The following is a 25436-nucleotide window of genomic DNA, read 5'->3' as shown; positions in this document are numbered from 1 at the left end:
CCTCTTTAAACTGAAAATTTCAAATAAAAAAAAATATTTTTAGATATTCAAATGAAAATTACATGTATCAAAAAATCAAGTTGTAATTTTTATCTATTACTGAGAAATTCAATAAATATTGGTTCCAAAAAAAATGAGTTTATGAATAAACTCATTTTAACCATTTAATCTCAGAATTTCAAAAAGTCCTTTCTTATTTTGCACTTATAAAATAATAAGAACATATACACAAATTTTTATTATCTATCTTGCAGAAAAAAATTCACAAATCAAAATTTCAAAAATCTTGTAAAAAAAATTCAAAATCCATTTTAACTCTTTTAACTGAATATTTAAAATTCAAAAAAAAAATTATTTTTAGATATTCAAATGAAGATTACACGTATCAAAAAATGAAGTTGTAATTTTCATTTTTACTGAAACTCAGGATTTCAAACAGTCGTTTCTTATTTTGCACTTATAAGAACATGTACACAAATTGTTATCGTCTATCTTCAGTAATTTTTGCTAGGTGTTGATTATGAATCAGTCACGACATGTTGTTTTATTATATAAATTAAGATATTTAAATATTTTTAATTTTTTTTTTTTTTTGAGATTTTAGAACAGCTAAGTTGTAGAGGATTATTTTTTTTAATTTAAAGTAAGAATAGAATTATTTTTCACCAAAGTTACTCAGGTTTTATAACTCAGGTATTTCATGGTAATGTATTTTAGGTAGTTAGACGTAAAAATATAATTTATTATACCTTTTAATGGAGTAATTTGATAAATATTGACTTCTTATTTTCCGTTCTTCATAAGAAAGTTAACTATAATTTAATCAGCTCGTTTTCAGATCAGTTTCCACCAGTATGATTCTAAAATATTTTACCAGTAATTAAAATCATGTAATTTTTTAATTAAAATATTTATCGGTTTTATATACTTCTATTGAGATCGTATAAGAAAAAAATTGTTCAGTGTACGTAGTAGATTTGAAATATTAAATTTATTTTGTAAACCCATATCTTTCATCATAAAAGTTGTTAGGGTATGCAATAAAAATTACTTTCAGCAGTGTACAAAAAGTTGCATATTTACATGTAAATTCAACTGGCTTCAAATATTGCATAAGTTCCGGTCTCGGTGGCGCGACTGGTAGCGTCTGGGACTTATATTCGGAGGTCCAGGATTCGAATCCCGTCAGACATAGCATTTTTACACGCTAAAAGATTGCCATTTCATCTCATCCTCTGAATTAGTACCTAACGGTTGTCCCGGAGGCTAATCAAATCATTACATAAGTAAAGATGGAGAAGATGAAAACTCACTTATTACTCTTGTGTTTGATGGGAAGACATCCGATAGGATATAAATTTTTTTTCAAGTACAGCTGAGCTGAAACAAAAAGCCAATAATATTCTGCCTTACTGTCCTGACCTCGTTCGTTCACAGTTAATATTTTCTATAAAAAGATATAATATATATAGTACTTAAGTTAATATTAGATTTTAGTTATAATTAATACTTTTAAGTTACTAAAATTTTTTTAAACGTTAATAATGTATAAATATTTAAGATAATTCAGAGATTAAAAAATGTGAAATTTAATATCAAGTTTGTTTTAATATAATATATTCCATGTAAGCTTATTTAATAGTAACATGTCATTAATTGTTATTTAAATTTATTATTAATTAAAAGAGACTTCTCTAAATTTTTCACTTAAATTAAATGGCATAAAAAAGATTTTATTTCATTAATAATTTTTTTTGTAGACAATAAATCCTAAACCTACCGAAGTGAGAACAAGTGTGTTAATGTTTTTAATAATAATGAACAAAAAATTAGGATCAATTTTTAGTAATATTTTGTTTTTATTAACATCAAAATTATTCCTTTTTTAATATAAAATTTTATAATCCAATGAAAATAATCGAGGTGGTGTCTGTTTTAAAATGATCACATTTGTACTTTTTCTATACGATCGCTAATCTTTCCTTTAATTCCTTCAAAATAACACCAGAAATGATTATTTCGTTACGCGCCAGTCGAAAAAGTTGTGCTTAAATTTTTATTAAAAATAAATGTTAAAAAATCGCAAAAGTATCCATTTTTTTCTCCTATTTTCTAGATAACTCGATAACTGTTCATTTTAGAGGAAAAATCGAGAGAGAAAAAGTGTTAATATTTTATTTTACATACAGTATCATCGGTTGCAAATCAAAAAATAGGTTATTGTTGATGCAAAAATAGCAATAACTGTCAAAAAAATGAAAAAAGCAAGATTTTTTGGAAATTTTTTTCGAGTACTTATACGTAAAACCTTAAAATTATGTCTCAAAGAACTTTTTGATATGACAAAGCAACACACCAAAATTTCAACAAAATCGATCTGACAGTTTATGCATAATAATTCTGCAATCTAGGTTTAAAAAAAAAATGTAATTTTTCCAAATTGTGTAGACCCTGAAATAAAGTTTCTAGATATTTGAAAATTTAATCACATATAAAAGAGTACTCAAACTTTCGATTGCATTTTGAAAATTTTAAATTGATTAATTAGGAGAGCCTAGGAAATTTTTTAAACAGAGTTTCAATTTTAACAAACAAAATTATTATATTTTTTTTTTTTTTTTTTTTTTTAAGTCGATGTCTTGTAAGCTAAAAAGTTCAATATCATACTGGAAATGCGAATTATTGGTAAATATCGGTCTATTAATTTATCGATAATAATTTATTCCAAAACTTGCACAGGGGTAGTCAACTTTGTTCAGTTATACTCCGGAGATAATTAACGAATAAATTTTTTTTTTAAATTATACGTCCTTCCGAGTACTTTTAAGCTGTATTTTTTAAAATTAATTTAGATAAAAATTCTTAAAGATATTCAATTTGTTTAAAAGCAAAAAAAAATTGCCAGTATATTTTAAAACCTTTCCAGGATCTCCTAATTGACCAATTAAAATTTTTCAAAATCAATTTGAAAGTTTGAGGGCTCTTTTATATGTGATTAAATTATCAAGAATCTAGAGTTTTTATTTCAGTCTATACACAATTTGTAAAAATCACATATTTTTTTTTTATATCTTGATTGAAAAATTAGTGTGCAAAAACTGTCAGACCGATTTTGTTGAAATTTGACGTGGTGCTTTATCATTTGAAGCATAATCTGATGTGCCTATGTATAAGTACTCGAAACACTTCCCAAAAAAAATTTTTTTTTTATTTTAAATTTTTGTGACAGTTATAAATCAATAATAATATATTTCTCGATTTGCAGCCGATGATAATGTGTGTAAAATCTAATAATAAAACTGTTTTTCTGTCTTGATCTCTTCTCTAAAATGACAGGAAAACAGGAGAAAAAAAACGGATATTTTTGCGAATTTTTTACATTTTGTTTAAGAAAAATTTAAGCACACCTTTCTCAACTGGCGCATAACGAAATAATTATTTCTGATGATATTCCGGAAGCATTAATGCAAAAATTAGCGATCATATAAAAAAATACAAATATGCACATTTTAAAACAGATCCCGCCTGGACTAAAACTGATCTTACTTATTTTTAAATCAGTTTTTTAAAGATAAATATATCTAGAATTCAAATGTAACAGATTATTTTGAGTAATATTAGAAGTTTTTTTATCTATGCACGACTAGCAGCTTTCATCAGTAAAAAAATTAATCAAATTTTTTTTTGTTATTAAAGAAATAAACATCTAATGTTATTTTTACCACCGATCGTCATACACAAAGAAACTTTGTGATATTTCATGTAATTCAAAGAAAACATTTTTTGAATCATATATTGTGTTCTGTTGGTTACCTCAATCACTCATGTAATAATGAATGACTATTATAATTTTTAAAAATATTTTTGATAGTTTTAATATTTAAAAATAAGTATTTAACTGTGGTGTTATTTTAAGAAAAAAGTATAATAATATGTAATAATTTTTTTAAATTTTTATGTGGATTATATCTGTAAATGTCAGTCTTTATACCGAATAAAAAACACCATCCATTCAGCTAAAAGTACACACGAATTCTCCCATGCCAGACGTTTTATTACTGTATACTAATCTATTGTAAATATAAAATAATCGATATCGTTGTTGAAACAGAGTTAAAACTTTCGTAGATATTTATTCAAACATGTACATAAGGTTTTTCATTGTTAACGTAACTGTATTACGTGAGTATCTGAAATGCTTGTTACCTGTTAGAGTATAACTTATTTCTTTTTATACGTATTAGAATAACTTATACGGAAGGGAAAATTGAAATAATCAATTTCTTTCTTATAATTAATATTTTGAGGAGTAATAAATTTTATTATCTACTATCCTTTTCAAAAAATAATATTTTTCTGAGATTTGAATGTAGTTTTAATAAATGGTATTCAAAGTATGATGTTTATATTTCAGTATCCTACTTTAATATCACTTTCATGGATAATACTTGAGTAAAACCAAAATAATCTAAAAATATTCTGTACTTAATAAAGTTTTTCACTATCAGTAAGCTTCTGCCGTCTACGTAGGCTAAATCATGATGTAATTTTATCGATATATTTTATTCCTTCAAATTTAATTGTTAAGTTCAGTTATCCCAGAAAAATTTATGCTAAAAAATTATTATTTGCATTGGAGAAAGTTGAACCAAGGCTATGAAAGCAGTAAAACTGGAATCGCTTCACAAGTGATTTTTTAAAAAATATATCTAATCACTTCATGGATCAAATGTTTACAGGTTTTTTATGTGATAAGATCACAACTACTGTTTCCTAAATAAAACAAAACTCCTGTTAAGCTAGTTCACTAGCAGTAATATTAAACAACTTAAAAATATCTTTATTTTCTATGAATAAATTGTTTATCATTTCCATGAAATCTACTTATTTAACGTAAGATTTCCTAATTCAGTTGCTAACTTTTCTTCTTAAAAGATTTATTTTAATTTTATAAGGGTTTTGATTGATGTTGGTGTATCACTACTTAGAGTTTACTGTTTCCTGTAGAGGAATAGGGAATGTCCATTGTTTCACGACTAAAATGGTATATTATTTGTTTACATTATCTTTGTATTCTTTCGTTGAGGTATAACTCATGTAAATAAGCTAACCTTATATTAGTGACATTAGTCAAAGCTGCTTTCTTTGAAAATAATGATGTTTTTTTGAACAGGTAGTCCCTCTAGTGAACAAATAAATTTTTTTTTCTTTTGATTGCTGAGTTTCTATTGCATTTCGTAGGATTTGTGATATACCAAGCCAAAAGATGTTTATGTGTTACCAGTATGTTTTGTTTTAGCTAATTGAAGAAGACCAAGAGAAAATACTTTGCTCCTATTTTTCTTTAGTAAGTCTGGCATGGGATGGTCCTTATCCTGAGAATTCATTTTTTCTTTTTTATTCCCTTTGGACAGAAATGAGTCAGGTTTACGTTAAGATACCTTCGTAAATTTTTGGAGTTTCTGAAATATCGTAACTTTTTTCAATTTTTGTATAAATTTGATTTTCAAAAATTTTGTTATATTTATTGATTTTTTCTCTACACTGTAATATTATAACCTAAACTATACGGAAAAATATTACTAAAAATTAATGAAATGATTTCATATATGGTTCACTGCATTTTATTAATAATTTGTTTAAGCTCCCTACTTTCTTCTTTAGAAATTTATTTTTTTTTTAATTTTGTAACCCTTGAAATCTAGTAAGAATACATTTTTTTTATTTTATTGAATATTTACTGAATATTTTTTTCATTGAATTTACAAATATAAGAACGTTATGATACGTGATAAACCTATTATTTTATACTATAATTTAATAAGTACAACAACATTATAAATAAACATTATGTTTCGCTTAGCAAACAAACAATACCATTTAAAGGTAAAAAAAATCGTTTAACTTTAAAAAGGTTTTCATGAGTGCATAATAAAAAAACAAATTTCTTATACCCGTCTTATTGCAGAAAGAGTGAATTATTTATTTGCAACACATTGTGAAACGTTCACTAAAATAATACTGTACTGTTAGCTAATCATTAAAATAAATACAAAAATGTATCCGATGTTTTGTTGTTGCAATTGAAATTGTGTTCTATTTGTTACGATTTTTTTCTCTTTACCTTTAACTGTTATTGTTTATGTTGCTAATCATTACGTATGTTTATGCATAATGTTGGTATATATTATAATATTATAGCATAAATTTGCAAAAATTAAAGTTTGATTTATTTATTTAATTTTAGTTTGAGGTAAATAATCTTTTGGATTTTATGAATTTATATTTACTTTTTAGTTTTATTATTAAATTAAGTAAGATTTAAGTTAAAAAAAATTATGTATTATAAATATCACATATATCATCTGAATATATATTTAAAGAAAATTGTTCAAAATGATCATAAAAATTTAATTTCTGTAAATTTAAAAAAAAAAATATATAATAATTTGATAAACTTAAATTATGGTTATAAATCTTAATAATATATCTGTATTATTTTTCAGTTTGAATTAATTTAACGTTAATAAATTTATGAAATAAAAAATGTCTATTAGTTTTGTTTCATATTATTAAAAAGTAATCAATGTAACTTTTTATTAATTTTTTCTCTTAATATTTTTTAATTCATTTGTATAAATAATTTTAAGTAAATTAAGTATGTTTTTTAAACGTAAGCATATTATCTGATAATTTTTTATACAGTTATTTTTACGTGTTTTATAAGAAAGAAATTTTAAAATGTATATAATAACAGTAAAATTAGAAAAATAAAAATTGTACTTATAAATTGTTTATAAATATTATTTTCATTTTAGATACCAAAGGCTTGTCTTTCTGTTTGTGTTTGTGTTGTAATATTATCAAAGATCATAGAATATTCTTGCATATACTGAGAAAGTATTACATACGTATGAGTATATTTATATATTTATCTTTTTTTGCTGTAAAAATCTAATATGTACTCTACATGTAAATTTAAATCTGTTATGCTAGTCTTGAGACAGCAACGGTTCTTTCTAAAATTATAATTACTTTTAGATTGACGAAATGGTTATTATTTATATCAATGTTGATAAAATTAACTCGTTGGTCGCTTTCATTTTAATTTTCTTACTGTTTATTTATTATTTACTAATCTTGTAATTTACTTTTTTAATTAAATATATACACAAATAAAAATGTTGAAAATTTGCTTTAAATATTTTTACCTTCGTATCTTTACTTCGGCAAATTGTTTTGAGATAGGTGTAATAAGTTGCCTATACAATATTTTCAGGCGATAGTAAATATCTTATGAATGTCTTAAAAGATTTATATTCATGCTCATTTTTAGCGGAGTTGAAATTTATGTTTCAACAAAACATAAGAAACGTCAACTCATGGTTTTTTTCTGGTTGAGAAATATTTAATCATCTTATTATACATATATTTTTTTTCAATTTAACAGACTACTTATTTTTAATTGGTTTGAAACTGGGAGTCGTAGCTTTACAGTTAATTTTCATTAGTCACTAGTGAAACTCTTGATGAGTTACATATAATAATTAAATTTAAATGATTCAAAGAAATTAGGAGATTTATACGGTTATTTACATATTTACGCTAAGATAAAATGCCTTTCTTTTAGGATAAAAGTATAATACTATTTTTAACAATAAACCAAATGTTTAATCGTAGTACAAAAATATATTATTCTTTAGGTAACAGAAAAAATAACAATTTAACATTTTGGATGTATAAGATAGAAATTATTAGTATCATTGTAATTTTTTTATTGTCGATTTTTGTGCTAGTTCACTTATTACTTTTCATCATTGATCATGATTTTTCATAATAGAAAAGAATAAACGGCTAAAAATAATATAATACTATACTTTTGGACGAAAATATTTTTGTTTACAATTAAAAATTATCGTTTTTTTCTGATATTATTATATCAGAAACAACTTTTCTGATTTTACAATGATCGTATTAACTCTTTAATGAATTAAATATTATATATTTTAATGAATTAAACCCCAATTTATTTTCTGTTATTTTTTATCGGAGAAATTTTTGCTTGTTATAAATATAATTTCCTTATTTTTCTTTCATAGTTAATTTCAATAAGCAAATGTTATATAAGGGTGATATTTTTGTGTTTACAGCTGATTTAATTTATTTATATACATAATAATTTTTTTTTTTTATTTTCTTTATGTAAAGCATGATTCGTCGATGAATATTCATAAAGGAGACGAGAAATATGCTAATGCAACTAACAATTCCACACAAGAATTTGTTGATTCTGTATCTAAAACTGTAGATAATAATGAAACTGCAGATATTAATGAAAAAAATGATGCTAGTAAACCAACAAAAATCGAAATACGTTTTGGTGATAATAATGAAACGGCAGACAGTAATGAAAAAAGTGATGCTAGTAAACCAACAAAAATCGAAATACGTTTTGGTGATAATAATGAAACGGCAGACAGTAATGAAAAAAGTGATACTAGTAAACCAACAGAAATCGAAATACGTTTTGGTGATAATATATTAAAGAATGTTTGGTTATTCATTCAAAATATGATTAATAAATTAAACGCATTTGAAGTTTTAGTTGAACAGAAAGAATATGATTATGAATTAGTCGGTTTTACTGTGTTGGATAAATTAATTGAACCAAGCCGTAATCTAATAAAAACCTATCTAGATCTAAATTGTGATATGGATCTAGAAAAACAAATTGATGATTTTTTAAATTATCATAAATCATCTATAAGCTTTTGTAGAAAGCAAGATAATCCTAAAGAGATATTCCGTCAAATTAATCTTAGTGCTATGCAATATTTAGATGATTTACAAATTGAAATAACTAAAGAGGTATCTCTATGTGAATTAATGCGTCCTGATAAAGCACAAGTTTGTTATAATGATGCTTTTCGTCACGCTGAAAATGAAAAAATAATTTTTATGAATTCATATATTTATAGAATTCAAAGAGAAATATTAGATGTTTCCAAAGAAGGAGAAAGTTTTTGGTTAGATTGTACATTTAAAGCTGTAAATGAAATTGACAAAGCTAATACAATTTTAGTAAAGAAATTAAAACATCGTAAAAAGAATATTCATAAAAAAAAACCTTGTAAACATTTACAAAAAATATTTAATTCTGCACTCAGGATTAATCCTTATACAACTGATCCTGGTTTATATTATTTAGAAAAAAAACATGGCGGATATTAATATTTAAAAATTACAAATTTTTATACATAAATTAATGTATATACATTAATGAAGAAGGTATTATTTTATCTACTTAAAAAGTTTTTTTCTTAAAGGATCTGTTGAATTTTCAAAAACTGGTTATAATTATTTATTACCAAGTTTGTCGTAGTTATTAGACATCATAGAATTATTTTAATTTCACATAATTAAATATAAACTATATAAAACTGTATTTTAAAGCAAATATTAATTTCAAAAAAAATATTTTGCTTAGATATTGTGTAATTTCATAGTTAAAAAATAATTTAAACAAAACATGTATATTTAGCTTTATTTGTATTTGATTTAATAAATATCTTTACAACTAATTTTCAATTATTTATCCTGAAAATATATTTCAGTAAAATAAATACATATTTGAATACGTCGGTATTATATTAAATTAATATATCTGAATTTATTTGAGGAAGAATTTCCTTTACAACAAAAAGGGAACATCTATATATTTCTATCTAATTGTAAACATATTCTTCAGAAAAGGTTTTTGAAACGTACCAAAGTAGCTAGAGAGCTTGCGAGGATAAATTACGGTTCTGATCTGCAAGTTAATTGGAAAACCGAAAGGGAATGTTGTTGGTTTCCATAGGTCCATAGTCGTGTGAAGGATGGCTAAGAGAGTCTGATGCTGTCGTAGATGTATATATAGAATAGCAACTCGGGTAGTTACGGGCCCGCTGGACGCTTGCTTCGCCAAGGTAGGCGTATTGGCATCGAGCCTCGGTTAGCTGAAATACTCGCTGTCAGGATGAGATAGAGAACTCTGTAATGGAGCTGCGGTTAGGAGGATGTAGGTATTGACCTCGTTCCCGAAAGCGGACCAGAGCAGAGAGGTATAGGGTATGTTTTTATTAGAGACTTATTAAATTTTTAGATTTGTTTCTTGATTTTTAGATAAACCAAGAGGATATTAATTAAATTGAGTTGTGTGAAAAAATTGTTGTGATCAAAACTTGTTTTGTTGGTAGGAGAATAGTATTTTCGATGTTTAAAGAATTAATCAAGTAATTATCTGAGTACATAGTCGAATTAAAGTTAGATATATGAAGAATTTTTTTGTGAAACCTTCGGTGATGGAGGAAGGCGTAGGGATCGCGCTTCCGCGAATCGGTTAATTTGATAGTTGAGGGCTGTAAGTTATGGTAGGTGGTTTTGTTGGAAGAGGCCGTACGAACGCGGTAGTAGGTTGTGTAAATACACTGATGGAAATGTCTGCCGAGGCATTTGCATCGGTGGCATCCTTACAGAGACTGAACTGATGACTTGATTTATCAAGTTTAGAGGGTCTAAAAGACAACCTCCGGTAACGTCCAACAAGGCTAGGAACTGAGGAGATGATGACTGAGATCGTCACAAGGCGAATGTCTTCCACTATTTTGTTTGTGGGGGGGGGGGGGGGGTCAGGTTGATTGGGAAGTTGTAAGTGATTTTATATATATTTATATAATATTTGTTTATCTTGATTTTTAGCTATATTTCTGCTTGAGGATATTTCATGTTGGTCCGTCAAAAATATTTTTCAACCTTCGCTTCTGAAAAAACAAATCACTTTTCTTCTAATCCTCTGTCAAGGTAACATCAACTACCAATGTCCTGTAAAACATATACATGGATCCACTTTCATTTTAATTTCAGTTTTCTTTTGTAACCAAACTTATCGTATTCGTTCCTTGTCCATCCGGGGTAGGGGTACAAACAATTTTAACTCTGTCTAAACTAAATATAATCAACGTCTCCGTGATCTGTTTATTTCTCATATTATCACTTCTAGTTTTCCTGGTTACATTTTTTAAAAATTCTGTCTCTGCTCCAAGCTATCTTCTATTTTATTTTGTAAAGTTCATTTTCCCCATTCATATATGAACGTTATCAATAATGATCTATTATACATTAGCTGATTGTATTACCAAGAAAGAAACTTCAAACCATCAGGTATAATAAACCTTTTACAGAATCATTAGAAGGATTCACTAGCCTTTCTAACTCTTTCCTTCTAACTCTTTATCGAATCTGCAGTCTTCTGGTAACTTTTTTATGTAATTTTATTATGGTCTAAAAAATATACTCGTATATGTTAAAATAAAATCTATTTTTAATTTTTTTTCTTAAAAAAATTATGAGATTTGCAATTATAGTAGCTTAATTTTAACAGGTAGGAGGTTTGTAGAATGTGACAAATTTTGATTGAAAATATACCCATTATTGTTGCCTCGTGGTTCTATTGGTTATGTAGTTGTAAAAATAAGTTTTTAGGGTGTAGTTATCTCAATTTTTAATGCATTTCATTATTTTCTAAGAACTTTATAGTTTCTGAATGCATCCAACCCTATCTTTTAAGTACGAAAATATAAAAATATTTAATCTAAAATGTTCGATGTTACTGACTGAAGTATGAATAACAAGGACTTTCAAATGTGTAAATTTATGAATTTAGTTTATATGTGATAATGGTATACGTGTTAGTGTGTGAATATGTGTGTTTAACCTAATATTTTTTCAACGGAAAAAATATTCACTTATTTGTTATATATATATAGTTATATTTAAGTTTTTGTTTTTTTTAAATTAAGCAAAATTTAGTTAATTCTTTTAACAAATCTATACAGAATTTGTTGGTTTTTTCTAGGAATTGTAAAAATTTGATGTACACTTGTCTCTTTTGGTTTTTAGTGGCTTCTTTGTTGTTAAAATTTGTCATTAAATCCTCTACACTTAATTTATGTTTAAATTAATTTACATTAAAAAAAAAATTATTTTTTTTGTTTTTATTTTTCTGAAGTTACAAGTTCCTAACCATATTTAATTCATAATTTATAGTTTAAAATCTTATATAATTATAGGCAGAAATTTAAAAATTGTGAATTTAGCTGTGTCACACAAAAAAAATCATACGATTTTTAAAATATATATGCAATATATAATTTCATACTTAATGAAATCATAGGCATATGTACATAAATATGTAACTTTATATGATACACCATTTATATTTGATTCGTTAAATAATCATTTCGACGAAGATATAAAAAATATACTGTTATTTATTCATGATGATTCACGAGTAATTTTACAAATTTTCATGACATATCTATTGGTGGAAATAAACAAGAAAGTTGATATAAACATGTGTTCAGAAACGCTTCGTAATATTGAAATTTTTTTTTGTTTAATACCTAGTTAAAATCTATCAAATATTTATATATTTTGTGTTTGGTAAACTTTAGTATTTTTACTCGCGTATTTTGTTTCAGTATATTTTAATCATACTATTTTACTCTCAATTAAATTCTCTACAAGTTTGTTTACAAATTTTTATTACGTTTATATGCTTTTAAAAGATATATATGTTTTAAATATGAAAACCTTCTTATATGAAAATTTTTATATGTTTTATAACATTTAAAAAAGTTATTTTACTCAAAAGATAAAATAGTGTGTTTTTCAACCCCAATCCTTTGTCTTTATCCAAGATATCTGAAAAAATATTAAAAATACAGTTTTAATATTTATTACTTTCTAATTTTTCAAGTCAGATTTTTTATAATACCAATAAATTTACCCCTCAGTTTGTTTCCTAAGAATTACAGTCTGGTTTAGTTTTACCGAAGGCGCAGAAATCAAGGAAAAACTTTCGCCAGCCGACACTCTATTACGAAGTGTTTCCGAATCTATGTTTACGTAAATTTTCTTTTTTATTTCACAAGAAGTATATGTATCGTAAATTCGTTACATTCTTCGTATAACACTGTGTAATTAAAATATCATATATTTTTATCGTAACTATAATTTTTAAATATTAAAACAAATGTTATGAATTATTAGTCATTAGTAGTTAGAAAAATTAGGTAATTTTAACTTTTAGAACATACCGTGAATTATCTAGCATCCATCCAAACTACATATTTTTTAACTCCTTTCTTCTGGTTAACTTTTTACATTTAATAATAATTATTCAGAATTATGCAGTAAATGGATTTAAAATTACAAATTATTTCATTAATTTTTTTTGCCAGTGAGGATAAATATGTGGCTTTGATCATAATAAACAGATTTTCTTTTTTTATTATTATATACTACCCGTTAAGCAATAAATATTAAAGAACAGTAAATATTAATTTATTTTCGTTTACTCACAATTTTTACGAGTGAGATTTTGTGTGTGTTTTTTAAAAATAATTTCTTAATTTTTCTTTCATTATAAAATATTAATTTCAAAGTATAGAATATCATATTTTGAAATATTTTTTTTCTCTTTTCTATGGAATGATTCACTTATATTAGTAAATAATAATTAAAATTGTTTTTTCTTTTATCTAAAGCACGACTCTTTTGTGAATAATTATAAAGAAGATGAAAAATCTACAAAGTATAACAATATAAATAATCTTGGCGATTCTGAACTTGATAACGAAGATAGTATTGAAGAAAATGATGATACCCTAGCGACATACAGTCAAGTTCGTATTGGAAATGATACGTTAAATGAATTATGGATATTCATTCAAAGTATTAAAATTGAATTGAAAAAATTTGAAGTTTTAGTGGAACAAAGAGAATACGACTATAAATTGGTCAGTTTTAATTTATTAGATAAAAAGATTGAACCAAGTCGTAATTTAATAGAATATTGCACAAATTGTGATCCTGATCTACCAAACAAATTTACTTATTTTATGAATTATCATAAATCATTTATAAATAACTGTAAAAGAATTGATAATCCTAAAGAAAGATTTCATCAAATTGTTCTTTATGCTATGGATTATTTAAATAATTTACAGTTCCAAATAAATAACGAGGTATCTATATGCCAATCAATGCGTCCTGATGCAGCTGAAAGTTGTTTTTATAACGCTTATCGTCATTTTGAAGATGAAAAGGTATATTTTATGAATTCCCAATTCTACAGGATTGAAAGAGAACTATTAGAAGTAGCCGATGAAATAGAAAGTTTTTGGTTTGGTTGTACCATACAAGCTATGAGTGAAGTTAAAAGAGCTAATTCGGTTTTGGAAAAAACATTAAAATGTTGTAAAAAAAATATTTATAGAAGTCCTTGTAATCATTTACAAGGTATATTTAATTCTGCACTGACTATTAACCCTTACTATTCCTCTGATCCTGATATATATTACTTAGAAGTCAAGTATGGTGGATTTTAATGTTTATGTATACGTATCATAAAATATATATTATAATTTTTCAATGTAATAGTCAGGAGTATTACATTTTTATTTACTAAGTTTCCTTGATTAAATGTATTTTAAATTATTTCTTTTTTACGGACTGTCTATAATCGATTAATTTATTTTAAAAATGAGTGATATATATATAAAATCATGATTCTTGAATTGTTTCTTTTTTTAAGATAAAAATGAATAGGATGCCCTTAATAATTTTATAAAATTATTAAGGGCGTTCATTATATATTTGTGAATAAATTTGAAAATAAATGCTAACCATGTTTACTTTTGTAAAAAAAAAAAAAAAATTGTACCTTTCTATTCCCCTCCCAAAAAACGTTTTCGATTGATTAATTAATTTTTTTATATTTATGGAAAAGCTATGTTGTATAGTTTTATTACAGGCTTCAAGTTTATCGTATTTTAACTTTTTTTTATATGATGAAACCTTTTGTAACATTAAAACAGTATAAATAAAAATTTTATGTGCAAGAGAGTAGCCTTTATACAGGTAATGCGCAGAGGTTTATAAAAAATAAGTGAAGGAACCAACTTCCAAAAGAGGGAATTTTTCTTTTGCTTCGTTAATTAATATTCACTACGGAAACTTTGAAGCCTCTACGTGGGAATATGAAGATAGAATATTGTAGGGTATGATAAATGCCATATCTGACCGGGATTCGAAACAGAGACACCCGTAAAAAAGGTCGAAACAACTCCGCCGCGGAGAATTTCAATAAGTTAATTTTTTACCTAAGAGAATTATCCAATTTCAGATTTTTTTCCAAAGACTTTTGTAGATAAAAAATAAAAAAAGAATCAAGAGGAAGGAAGAAGAGAAATTATTGTGTTTTCGAATGGGAGATATTTAGAATCATAATGAAAATTATACTCTTTTTTATGGAAATTTTAAGGTACGTAAAAATGTATCGTAAATCAATTTTAAGTATAATATAAAACTGTATATATTTATATATATCCTAAATCTGTCTAATAATATTAAACAGGTTTTACAATATGTTATCGTTAACCCACGTTCTTTTATCCTTGAAGGAAACTAACAGATATTAGTTCATTAATCTGCAATTACTACTCTGTTGTATATAATAAATATAAATTTACCCAGAATTACTACTGGTTTCTGTAAAACTAATAATTAATTCATATGCTGAAATTAATCGCGAAGTTCCTGTGCCTCGTTGATTTTTCTTTTTCAGACATTATTTCGAAAAATTTGAAGTAAAATTTGTAAAAGATTTAATGCAATCAAAGGAAGTTTACTTGATTTCAATTACTTTATCATGGTTATGAAGCTCCTTGATATTCATCAGAGATTTCATTTCTGTTTGAAGCCACTGTTTGAATTTCTGTGTGGTGCTTCAAAGAACAAATAATGTAAGCGAAGGGCTGCATTATTTTTTTCCATATTAAAACATTTTTTATTAAAAATACATCTACAATCTTTATTATAGTCTTACTGTAATTTTTCATAAGAATTTCCTACGTGTTTTGCTGCATCAATATACTAGCATCATCAGGAATGAAAATTATCCACATTCGTCAGTCTTACAAACAAAAAACACATATCACAACGCAATATTAGATACCATAGAATATATTTACGAGAAGTACGCAAGTAAAATTACCGCTTTTTAAAATTATCCACTTTAAGTTTAGGCCTGAAATGATTAAAATTCTAGTGATCTTTACCTTTTATTGCCAATACAGAAAAAATATTATCATATTTAAAATTTGTTAGTTCATTTATGAGTTTTGAATCGAGCGATATTTTATTTGTATATATTTTAAAGTTACCCAATGCATTCATATTATAGCCTTTATTACAAGCTTTTATTATCTTCATTGTTTTATCAGTTACATTATATTCATGTCCCTTGTTCAAAATATGATGTGCCTAATTTGATTTTTCTGGCTGATTCAATCTTATACGGCTGACGAAATATAATGTGGATAATTTTCATTCCCTGATAATGCTGATACATTGAATGGCGAAATATATAGGAAATTCTCATGACAAATGTATAGTAAGACGGTAATAAAAATTATATTATATCTAGTTTTTAGTAAAAAATAGAGAATTTATATACACCATATGATAAAATAAAAACAATTGATGATCAAAAAGTTAAATAAAATTCAACAAAAATTACATACTCCTCTCTTAAGAAAGTTTAAATATGAGCAGGCGAATAATGAAATTATTATTGCAGAACTGATTTTGAGTTTGAGAGAACCGTGTAAAAAAGAAATCAAAAAGAAATGGATAAATTTCTAAAGAGAATACGAAAATGACCTTGCAAAACAATACTTATAAAACGAAGGATGCAACATTTGTTTTATAATATTTTTAATTTATTTACTATTGTTTTGTATTATTTTGAATGTTATTTAATAAAATATTGTAAATAATTTTTATTAATAAATGAAAACTTTACTTTTCTTTTTATTCTGAAAGAGTAGTATTCATAAAAATTGACTTCAGGAAATTTTATGAAAACATTTATCCGGGTAAAGATCCGGAAATGTTTTCCAATCAATTTATTTGTAAATGTCTATTAGAAAATTTTAGGAGTACTGTGTTGTTATTCCAGGCCACACCCTTTAATCTGCTTATATGAATACATATTTAATAACTCACGTTATAGTTGTTGTTATCTAATTTGATAGATCACGACTAGTTAATTTAAATATATTTATACATATAATAATTTATTTGAATAGATTTTAGTGTACGAATATCTTGTCCGTTGTCTAAAAGATTGATTGATAATGAAATTTAATGTTTGTCAAAATGAAACTTGTAAAATTTGAATTTTAAAATAATTTCATAATATTTCGGAATTAATTTAGGATTTTATGACTACTATAATTTATAGTAGTTACATAACATCGGACACCGATTAAGAGTATTAAACACTTTGACTAAACATATAAGAACATTTCTAGTACAGGTAAGTTGCCTATTCTCCGATATTGTATTCCATACTTCCAGTACAAAACTTATAGAATTTTCCTATATAAGAAAACTAATAGGTCAGGGCCAGTTTTCTCGTCTAGCCAGAGAGCTCTGCCCTTGGACTCCGCTGTGTTCATTAAACTCATGCTTGTTAGAATAATAATGATTAAAGCACGTTCAATTTATAAAAATTATCAGAGTATTATAATTTCTTAAGAGCAATAGTTTGGTCAGTACAGGACCCGAAACTTTGAATGAACAGAAGAATGCGGGTTTCAAAATAGTCAGCCTCCATCTTAAAAGTAGTAGTTACAGCTGGTCTCCCATCCTTTGTACGGATAATAATGTAATTTGCGTGACAACATCCAACAGTCACCACTAGGAGGTTACTGTACTTCGTTTCTCTTTTTTTTATTTTAAGTGTTTTAGTTAAATAATCGGAGGCAGGTTCAACCAGTTGCGTTGAACATACAGTAACACTGGGAGTGGCTATGTGGTTGACACGCCACGGCGTACAACGTCGCACCTCTTAAAAATTTTAATTTAAAAAAAAAACCGGTAATGGATTTTAGATATTTATCAAAAGGACTTGCAAATCCAAATCGATTGAATATCGTTAATATAGTCGGAAATGGGGAAACCTTTCAATCATTCTTCGAAATTATTTTACCTTTCGTCACCTCATTCAAGGTCGAATTTCGAAAAATTTGTTTTAATATATAGATATTTAGATATTCACATAAAGATTACAAATATCAAAGCTTAAAAAAAGTAATAAAATTGAATGTTACTCTCTTTTAACCCTTTAAACTCTGAATTTAAAAAAATCCTTTCTCAGTATGCACTTACACCGTAAGAAGAACGTGTATATAAAGTTTTAATCAGTTTGTCTTCAGTAAGTTTTACTAGGTGTTGATTAAGAGTCAGACATGGTTTTATATGTATAGATCTATAATCCCAGAGTTTCGGTACATTTTTCTTCGTCTCATTCTTGTTTGTTAATTATATATGAACATACCCAACTATTTGTTTTTCTCAAACTGGAAAATAGTTTGACCATTTAATGTAAATATTTAACGTACTTTCTATCTTAAAGTAAATGTTAAATTTTCAGAATTACATTCAATAACTTTTAATTTCTGTTACAATGTTTGGAAGTAATACAAATGAATTTGTAGGGTCTTAGGGTCTCAATTTAGTTGTATTACTGTAATATCTCTGATATCTACCATTATTATATTTGGTCAGTTAGGACGTATTATAGAGTGTCCTAGGAAGAAACAAAGAAACCTTCAGGATATGTTCAACTGGTGAAAATAATGAAAAAAGTTATATAAAAACAGATCTGGAAACGTTTTGTTTGCATGTTACGGCTAGCGAAATATTTCGGCCGGATTTTAGGTTTTCTAATAAAAAGAAGCCCTGCTATCATTTTTGGGAGCCAAATTAAAGAGTAAAGTAATTTTTAAAATGTCCGACGTAAAACACAAAATTCGTGGGATCCTGTATTTTACGATTGAAGAATACCAGAATTTATATTAAAAAAATTAGATATTCCGCATTTAATTAAAAGTAAACGTATATGAAAAAATAAAACAAATTAAGTTGAAGTATATTCTAAATTAATCTCTATTTAAAAACAGAAAACTTAGGCGCTAAACCTTTTCATAACCTGATTAGAATCAAAAACGTTTATCAAACAACAAGGATATTTTTAAAAAAACTGCCTCCTTTTAACCTATTTTGCTTAAAATTTGCAATTCTCGTGCACTTCCTCTGTATTATTTCTTTCTCTGAATCATAATTCGTATGTAAAGGGGTTGTAGAGAAAATTTTAACAGAATAATCTGTATTTTTTAATGGTTTTAACAGGCCGATTAGCCAGTAAAGTTCGTGGGCTTTTTATCAGGCTTAAGGGTCATCCGATTTTAATTACGTAAATAATCATCCAGATTGCAAATCCCGTCAAAGATTCTAGTTAGTAATATTAATTAGTTTTTAAAAATGAAGGAAAAAGCGTATTATATATGCGGACTAACAAAAATACTGTAAAAAACAATCAAATTAGTTGATTGTTCAACAATCGAAAAGTTAATTTTTTTTAAAATGAGTTATAGAAGTAATATAAACTTTTTAACAATAAAAAACATCCAATTTGTGTTATTTATTGGAAGGGAATATTTGACTTTAATATGGTATTATTAATGCGAATTAAAATTTTCTTCTAAACTTTTTATTTACTTGAAACACAAAGATACAAGATTTAAAGAAACTTAATAGCAATTTATTACACTGTAACTCTATACAGTAATTTATTTTTTTAAATTTTCGATAAGGAGAATTAATTTTTTTTATTTCTCTTTTTTAATGACGAGAAAAGTTATGCAAATCGGAATAAAGGATGTTTCTATTTCTTTTATTTTTGTATTATATATATATATATTTATATACATCCTTTTTTTATTTTATTTTTTTCTGTTATAAGACAGCCTCGACAAATTACTGAGTTCAGTGCGCTGCCATAATTACAAAGATAAAACATGTTAATTAATTATTAATGCAATCAATCTACGTCATTAGCAAGAGTTACTTTTTATGCTTCCTTTTTTTATTATATTACTAAACCACATTTCATCCCTTTTTGAATAAAATATTAAAATATTCTTTGATGGTAAAATTCCTCTTTTTTAATTTTAGTTTCTTGAGTTTTATTTTTGTGATTAAAAACCGGTTGGTTCTCAATTTCAAGTTAAATTAGTTAATTTAAATATCTGCTCATTGACTATACAACATATTTTGTTGAATAGTACGAATAGTTAAGAAGCAATTAAGTAATTGAGTTTTGAATTACATAGTTAGAGGAATAAATTATTAAAACTGTAGTACATTATTCTTAACTAATTTAAGAATAACGTTTTCAGTAATAATATTAGTTGAAAAAGAAGATTCATTGATGTCAAATTTATATCCAAAAAAATTACAATGAAATTGTAAACCGTACGATAAGAGTCTCGTAGATATCATTTCTTGCGCTCAAAAAACAAAAATGTCTGTAACATAAATAAAATTGCTTTTAACAAAACTATACTGACATAAAAAAGGTAAGACACTATATTTCTATTATCAAAATCTGTTATTAATTTAGAATTAAAAAATATATATTTATGTAATAGACGATATACAATTATAAATAATAATCAGTGTTTAAGCGTTCCATATAATAAGCAAAAAAATAGAAAAAATAGATACAAAACTCTCTTACCTGCCCGATTTCATTTATTAAACGACGAATAATCGTAAGAATTGTATTACTTCTATAAGTGTGATATGTATTGCATATAAATGTAATCGGGCCGGTAAGAGTTTTATAACCAATTTTTCTAATTTTTGTTTATTATGCTGAACGCTTAAATATTGTTTATTATTTATTTTTGTATGTCTATTGTATTGTGTATTGTTTATTATTGTCTATTACATATATTTAACATGTATTATTTTTAAACAAAATTCTAAATTAATAAAAGATTTTGATAATAGAAATGTAATATCTTACTTTTTTTGATATCAGTATTATTTTTTTAATAACAATTTTATTTATTTTACAGAAACTTTTGTTTTTGAGCGAATGGAATTATGTCTACGAGCTTCTTACCGTACGATTTACAATTACATTGTAATTTTTTTTTTGGATATCACTGCCCTTTGTTAAGTTATTCTTTTACTTTTTTTATGAATTACTGATTGTTGTCTTATGGATTTATTACTAAAATTTATTGCCTTTGTGGACAAATAAATATACAGTTTTTTGAATTTCTCTGCCAAATTTTGTTGTTGTTAATAGTCATATCATTCACTTCGTACCATATTTTTTCATTTTTTTAATAAAACTAATATAATGACCCTCACAAATCGAAAATCCGTGATATAATATTGTACTTATTACTTTGTAAGTGTAACCCTCGATTTTTATGATGGTATCCCTGGACACACTTTTTATATTATTATTATTATTATTATTAAATTAACATTTATTTTTGTTTCTCCATTCAATTTCTCCAATCGATTTTAATTCTGTTTTATATAACTAATCTTTGTTGCCACATTTGTAACACTTTTCTACTGCTGTGTTTTTTGTGTTTTGTTAGCAGCTATAATTTCTTGTAAACTAATACTTTTATTTATTTTTTTAATGAAGTGATGAGAATTAAAAAAATTGTTTCATCTTAAGTACTTTCATTTACATAAGAGCATTTACTATTAAAACAAGCTGTAGTAGTATATTTTCTTTTAAATTTTATTATTACAAGTAGGTTATCAAGATTTTGTACGCTACTTAGTATTATCAAGTACTGCTACCTAGTGGTGCAATTCGTAAACCTACTTTTTTGAGGAAAAACTGACATACTTGACTCCCGCGTTCATCAAATAGAAGAAAAAAACGTTGTCTAACATAAAATTCGAGGTGTTTTAGTAAGTATTCTTTATTAAAAATCTAATTGAAATGAAATACAATATGTTCATGCTTATTTTTTAATTCTTTTTCCCATTTTCTTTTCGCTTTCAGGTTAGGTCATATTTAGAACCGTACATATAGTTGCCGTACGTTGTTGTACATCGTGCCGTCCTCCGCGGACTCTTACCGGCGAAGTTCTAACTAACGAACTTCTCTAATCCCATATATTTACAACTTGATTTTTTGTTTTTGTTTTTTTTTTTTTTGAATTTTTTAAATAAACATAATTTAGAATACAGCAAAACAAAGAAATTTAAATAAAATAAGTAAATTATAACAAAGGATTTTACTTACTGCCATGTTCCAGATTCGTTTATAATCAGGTATTACATATAAATGTTTACATTCACTTATAGTTGTTAACCAAGAAATTTATTTTCATTTTTCGTAATGTGTACTTTGCAATCTGTTTAACTAGTGAATAATAAACAATCCCTTCTCTATACGTCCCAATGAAATGAGAATGATGATGTAACATGTAAATGAGAGTAGGATTGTAAAGACTGAGGCCGACCGTTCTTGAGTTGTGTGGTTATTTGCTTCCCAACCACAAACGTACATCGGAATCCACCGTCTAGTATTCAAATCCGTACAAAAGCAGCTAATTTTGGGCCTCAGAACTTCGACTTTGAAAATCAGCTTCATAAAACTGATACGCGATTACTAGTTAACCAGTAGACAAATCCGGTGGGCTATTAACTAACAAATAAGGTCTTTTTTGTATCTTTTAAATATTTTTGTAACTTACAACATATTTGTCCGTGAGCTACAGTTTAATTAGTACCTACTTACAATGATAAATCTATTGTAAACCACTATTATTCTTGTTTTAAAGATTTTCATAATATTCTTACTTGAGAATTTCAAAAGAAAATAAGTTCAAATTATAAAGAAGTCTTTCTCAAAAAAATAGTCATTAAATAGTAACAATCTTTTTTCTTAATATCCGGTTTATTTAAAAAAAAATATTTTAGTAATATCTTCGAGCTGTTTGGTCTGTATTTAAAAATTGAGGTCTAAATTTCTCAACTTCTGAAATTTATCTTGAAATTATTGCTACCTTTTGCAAATAAAAAATGATATTTTGTTTTAAACATTTCATTATTTCTAAAACTACGCACCTTAAAAAAAAAATAATTAATTTTTTTCTTACAATACATATAATTCAATAATAAATTAATACAAATATTAAATTTTCATATCAATTTTAACGATTATTCAATAATTTAACATTGATTATCGTTGGTAAAAAAAGGATATACAAAAAAACTAAAACGGAAATAAAACATGAAGTGTGATCTTCTCCTTTACTCAGATTTAATATTCTCGGGTTACACCGTTATAAAGTAGCTTGATCGAAAATTTCTTTGGACAAAAAGGTTTATGTGGTATCTTAATTTTTAATCCTTGTGTATATTATTTTACGAAGTTTACACAATTGAATGTAATCTGAATGATCTTACAGAATAACATGTTTTTTTACAAAATTAAAAAGAATAAAACAGGAATCAATCGAAGCAAACTTAATGGCAAGACTTGAATTTAGAGATTACATTTATTGATGGATGCAAATAGTTGTATTTCGTAAATCATAATGATTTAGGATCTTCTAGTAAATAGCTAATTTCTGTTTCATGAGAAAAAGGTATCTTGGATTGACTAGTAGGAAAAATATTTACATCTTGAATCATACACTATAAAGCGAGTAATTTTCTTGTAACTATTTTTTGAGCAAGTGTAAAAAATACAACAGTCGTCATTTAATAAATACAAATAGATGCATTAATTAATAGCTTAAACGTATCTAATCCACGTAAACTGTAAATTCAGATTGACCAATCAATTTTTTTATACGCCTCTTAAATAGGACGGGTAGATAAAAATTATCTCAAGAAAGATGAAGATAGTGTGAAACTTAAAGCAAAAAAATTAGTTTTACCTGCTTATGAACAAAATTTAAAGGAGAGGGTAATCATTTAACGTTGCGGTTTTAAAATTTTACAAAAGGATATTAAATTTGATAATCAGAAGACTATAGAGATCTAATAGTCCTTTATCTTTATTCAGCTATAAATTTTCCCCAATAAAATTCCTACCTATCCTTTTTTATTTTTCTGTTTAGCCTCCAGAACCACCGTAAGGTATGACTTCAGAGGATGAATAAGGATGATATGTAAATGAAGTGTAGTCTTATACAGTCTCAGGTCACTATTCCTGAAATTATTGGTTAATTGAAATTGAAAACCCAACCACCAAAAATACCTCTCTATTTCCTGTTTATTACGCAAATTATTATTTTTAATTAAACACAAACAAAATTAATATTTATTACATATTAGATGAGATATTTAATTTTTAAATTATGGTTTCTGATTATATTTGTTTGTGACCACTTTCCAGGTACAGCCAATTTACTTTGTTTTCTGTATTTATAACGATTTAAATGCTTCTTTACTTAGTTTTTTAATCTTTCTTTTAATTTTCTCTTTTGTATTTCTTGGGTAAAACCACATTAAAAAGAAACAGAATTACAAATAAAACATGTATGAACTCTAAGTTTTTATTGCAGTTTAATTTGACGTAAGAATAAAAACAATTCATATTTTATATTTATAATTATTTTAGCTTACTGTTATCCATTTGAATAAACTTATGCAAATAACTGACAAGTTATTCATTCAGATCGTGTCAGTTTATAATGAGCATATAGTTTTCATATAAGGATCTTTAATAATGTAAATATATTTGCATATTACATTTTATATCTTACATGAATAAATGATTAAAGCTGTTTTTATTATTAATAAAAAACGATTCAGTTTTATTTTTCCACTAATCTACACATACAAGCAAGCATTTGGATACACAGAAACACTCACACATACATACATACTCACCTTCTACATTATCTTTTCGTATATCCGAGCAGAAAATAATAAAATGTCTACATTAGTGAAGGTAACATTTCAGTGAACCAAAGCAGATTTATTTAGAAATTTACAAACACAATTAACGAGCATTATAATGTGTTATTCTTAATACACTTGAAAAATACGAGAAGTTACATGTTATGATTTATTCAAAAGGAATATAATAATCCTATTCATTTATGAACATTATAATTTATTTCTTTTATAATATTATTTTTGTATTATATTATATTATTTATTTATTTATAAATGTAATATATATTCATTAAATTTTAATTTATATTTATGTTGTTAAACCATAATATTAGCATATTTGATTTAAATATCTGTTATAATAGTAATAACAACAATAATAAAAATATTAAATCTTTACTAATTAGGACCTTTTTGTACCTGACCTCAACTCCTCCTTTTCATTATATATTTTGACTATAAATCCTTTTATTTTTTTAAGGGGGTTATTAATTTATTATATATAGTTATAATAATGAGTATTTATTAAGTTTATACCGTCTCTATAATATTGTACAGTTGTATTAATACCACATATGAATAGTATTACT

At 25.5% G+C, this 25436-nt stretch overlaps 1 protein-coding gene across 2 annotated transcripts in view; it reads left to right on the top strand.

The window, feature by feature from the left end:
* The window catches only part of LOC142327354 (uncharacterized), a 34792-nt gene extending 20063 nt beyond the window's left edge, over window positions 1–14729 (top strand). The window contains exon 2 of one of the 2 annotated variants that reach the window (XM_075370327.1): window positions 13590–14729. In XM_075370327.1, coding sequence (XP_075226442.1) covers window positions 13590–14432 — 843 coding nt within the window. In that variant the 3' untranslated portion in view covers window positions 14433–14729. Of the gene's footprint in view, window positions 1–8208; window positions 9560–13589 lie in introns of those variants that run through there. The other variant, XM_075370326.1, reaches the window with a different exon arrangement.
* Window positions 14730–25436: the final 10707 nt, after the last annotated feature.

The sequence above is a fragment of the Lycorma delicatula genome, chromosome 7 (genome assembly GCF_047948215.1).
Source record: "Lycorma delicatula isolate Av1 chromosome 7, ASM4794821v1, whole genome shotgun sequence".
Classification (NCBI taxonomy): domain Eukaryota; kingdom Metazoa; phylum Arthropoda; class Insecta; order Hemiptera; family Fulgoridae; genus Lycorma; species Lycorma delicatula.
Note: the sequence above shows the minus strand (reverse complement) of the source record. Positions and strands in the feature narration are given on the sequence as shown.